Genomic DNA, 2,500 nt, shown 5'->3' with positions numbered 1-2,500 from the left:
ATCATGGTCATATATTAACTACCTGTAAAACCCTACAAATAATGGTCTACAAAATAGGGTTCAATCCTCAGGGTCTTTTCCTGTGGAGTTTGCATGTTCTCCCTGGGACTGCGTGGGTCCCCCCACCCCTCCCCGGGTATTCCGGCCCTCAGGGTCTTTTTCTGTGGAGTTTGCATGTTCTCCCCGGGACTGCGTGGGTCCCCCCACCCCTCCCCGGGTATTCCGGCCCTCAGGGTCTCTTTCTGTGGAGTTTGCATGTTCTCCCCGGGACTGCGTGGGTCCCCCCACCCCTCCCCGGGTATTCCGGCCCTCAGGGTCTTTTTCTGTGGAGTTTGCATGTTCTCCCCGGGACTGTGTGGGTTCACCCCCGGGTATTCCGGCCCTCAGGGTCTTTTTCTGTGGAGTTTGCATGTTTTCCTCGGGACTGTGTGGGTTCACCCCCGGGTATTCCGGCCCTCAGGGTCTTTTTCTGTGGAGTTTGCATGTTCTCCCCGGGACTGCGTGGGTCCCCCCACCCCTCCCCGGGTATTCCGGCCCTCAGGGTCTCTTTCTGTGGAGTTTGCATGTTCTCCCCGGGACTGCGTGGGTCCCCCCACCCCTCCCCGGGTATTCCGGCCCTCAGGGTCTTTTTCTGTGGAGTTTGCATGTTCTCCCCGGGACTGTGTGGGTTCACCCCCGGGTATTCCGGCCCTCAGGGTCTTTTTCTGTGGAGTTTGCATGTTCTCCCCGGGACTGTGTGGGTTCACCCTCGGGTATTCCGGCCCTCAGGGTCTTTTTCTGTGGAGTTTGCATGTTCTCCCCGGGACTGCGTGGGTCCCCCCACCCCTCCCCGGGTATTCCGGCCCTCAGGGTCTTTTTCTGTGGAGTTTGCATGTTCTCCCCGGGACTGTGTGGGTCCCCCCCCCCCCCCCACCCCCCGGGTATTCCCGGTGCCTCCCACCTCCAAAGACATGCACCTGGGGATAGGTTGATTGGCAACACTAAATTGGCCCTAGTGTGTGAATGTTGTCTGTCTATCTGTGTTGGCCCTGCCATGAGTTGGCAACTCGGGTGCACCCTGCCTTCCGCCCGAATGCAGCTGGGATAGGCTCCAGCACCCCCCGCGACCCCGAAAGGGACAAGCGGTAGAAAATGGACGGATAGTTGCAATACATTGTAAAACAAAATATTTTAACCACTCGGTGTACAATGCTAAGTGATAATCTTGGACTTTTTCCAAACAAAATAAACCGGGAAAAAATCATTAAAGCATAGGAATGTTTCAAAATAAAATAATTTTTTGTCAGTTTCGTCCGTTTTGAGTAGAACGTTGAAGAAACTCTAGACTTCTAGGAAAGCATGTTTATTGATTGTTGTTCATCGTCATGACATCATAGCATTTTGACTTCATTTCCCCCCACAACAAGCCTGTGTGTTTTGTTTCTACACTGTTGGGTTGTGAGCAGGAAGCGGCTTTGTCGTCACGTCAGTGGCGCTAATAGTAGTCATAGTTGACGTTGGCGCCGTGTCGGTAGGAGTTTGGGTCACGCGGGCCGATGGCCGCGTTCTCGTCGTAGTGATGCTGTCGTCCCTGGTCAGAGGAGCGTGCGTGGTCCATCCAGTAGGACAAGTCCGTCTCCAGCCTCTGGCCACAAAGAAGGAACAAACGTGCTCGGTGAAAAGGCCAACAAAGCTTTTGACAGCTTTGACCTTTCAGGGATGCGGCGGCAAAGGTCGTCCACGGAGGTGTCATGCGAGTGTACAAGACCCTCGTGTATGACAAGTGTGTGTTAATTGTCTCCCTTGTTGGCCCCCTCCCTGTGAATACCATCTGATGTGTTATTTACACATGTGACACACGTGTGCCGCATTAATATACACACTTTAATACTAAATCCACTGACCGCTTATATTAAATCCATGCTTGTGACCTGGAGTGGTGCTGCATTAGCATTTTTTAGCCGCCGCAAAGTGTCAAGCATGTGTGAGGCAGCATGCAAATATATGCTAATGAAGTGCTCCAGTTTGGCAACTACTGCACACGCTATACTTGCATGAGTGTAAAGTAACAGCTCCTTTTCATTTTCACATGTACAGTACAGCTACAGAGCATTAATATGGAAATATTTAAAATCACCAAAATTACAAGTAATTTGGGCTTGGAAGTATTTCACACAGTGTGTTTAATTTAATCTGTGTAGTGTATGGCTTTCACTTTTTGAAATAATTAAGAAGGATTTTACTTTTTAAGCTGTGCCTGAAGTCGTAACATACAGTGCTTTTAGCAGTGTGGAGAATGCATGTATATTTTTAAAAGTTATTTCTTTATCCGTAGTCATGTTTAAAGCAGCTAATATTTTCCCATGTGTACACTTTGGGTTTTTACCTTATGTCCATTGGTAAACTCTGTTTCACCTTGAAGGCGCTGGAATGTCTATTTGGGAGTATAGTGTACTCCCTTTGTGTGGAGGAGGTCTTATCGGTTTAGAACAAAAAGGCTGTATTTCTTTTTGGGCTGGAC

The 2,500-nt window shown here is 49.8% G+C and overlaps 1 protein-coding gene across 1 annotated transcript in view; it reads right to left on the bottom strand.

Moving 5' to 3' along the window:
- Positions 1-1,334: 1,334 nt before the first annotated feature.
- The window catches only part of LOC133665259 (augurin-A-like), a 9,092-nt gene continuing 7,926 nt past the window's right edge, over positions 1,335-2,500 (bottom strand). The window contains exon 4 of the mRNA XM_062070511.1: positions 1,335-1,624. Within this exon, the coding sequence (XP_061926495.1) occupies positions 1,475-1,624 (150 nt within the window). The 3' untranslated portion in view covers positions 1,335-1,474. The remainder of the gene's footprint in view (positions 1,625-2,500) is intronic.

Source organism: Entelurus aequoreus, linkage group LG14 (genome assembly GCF_033978785.1).
Source record: "Entelurus aequoreus isolate RoL-2023_Sb linkage group LG14, RoL_Eaeq_v1.1, whole genome shotgun sequence".
NCBI classification, from domain to species: Eukaryota; Metazoa; Chordata; class Actinopteri; order Syngnathiformes; family Syngnathidae; genus Entelurus; species Entelurus aequoreus.
The sequence above is the reverse complement of the archived record's forward strand: the minus strand, read 5'-3'. Positions and strand labels throughout refer to the sequence as shown.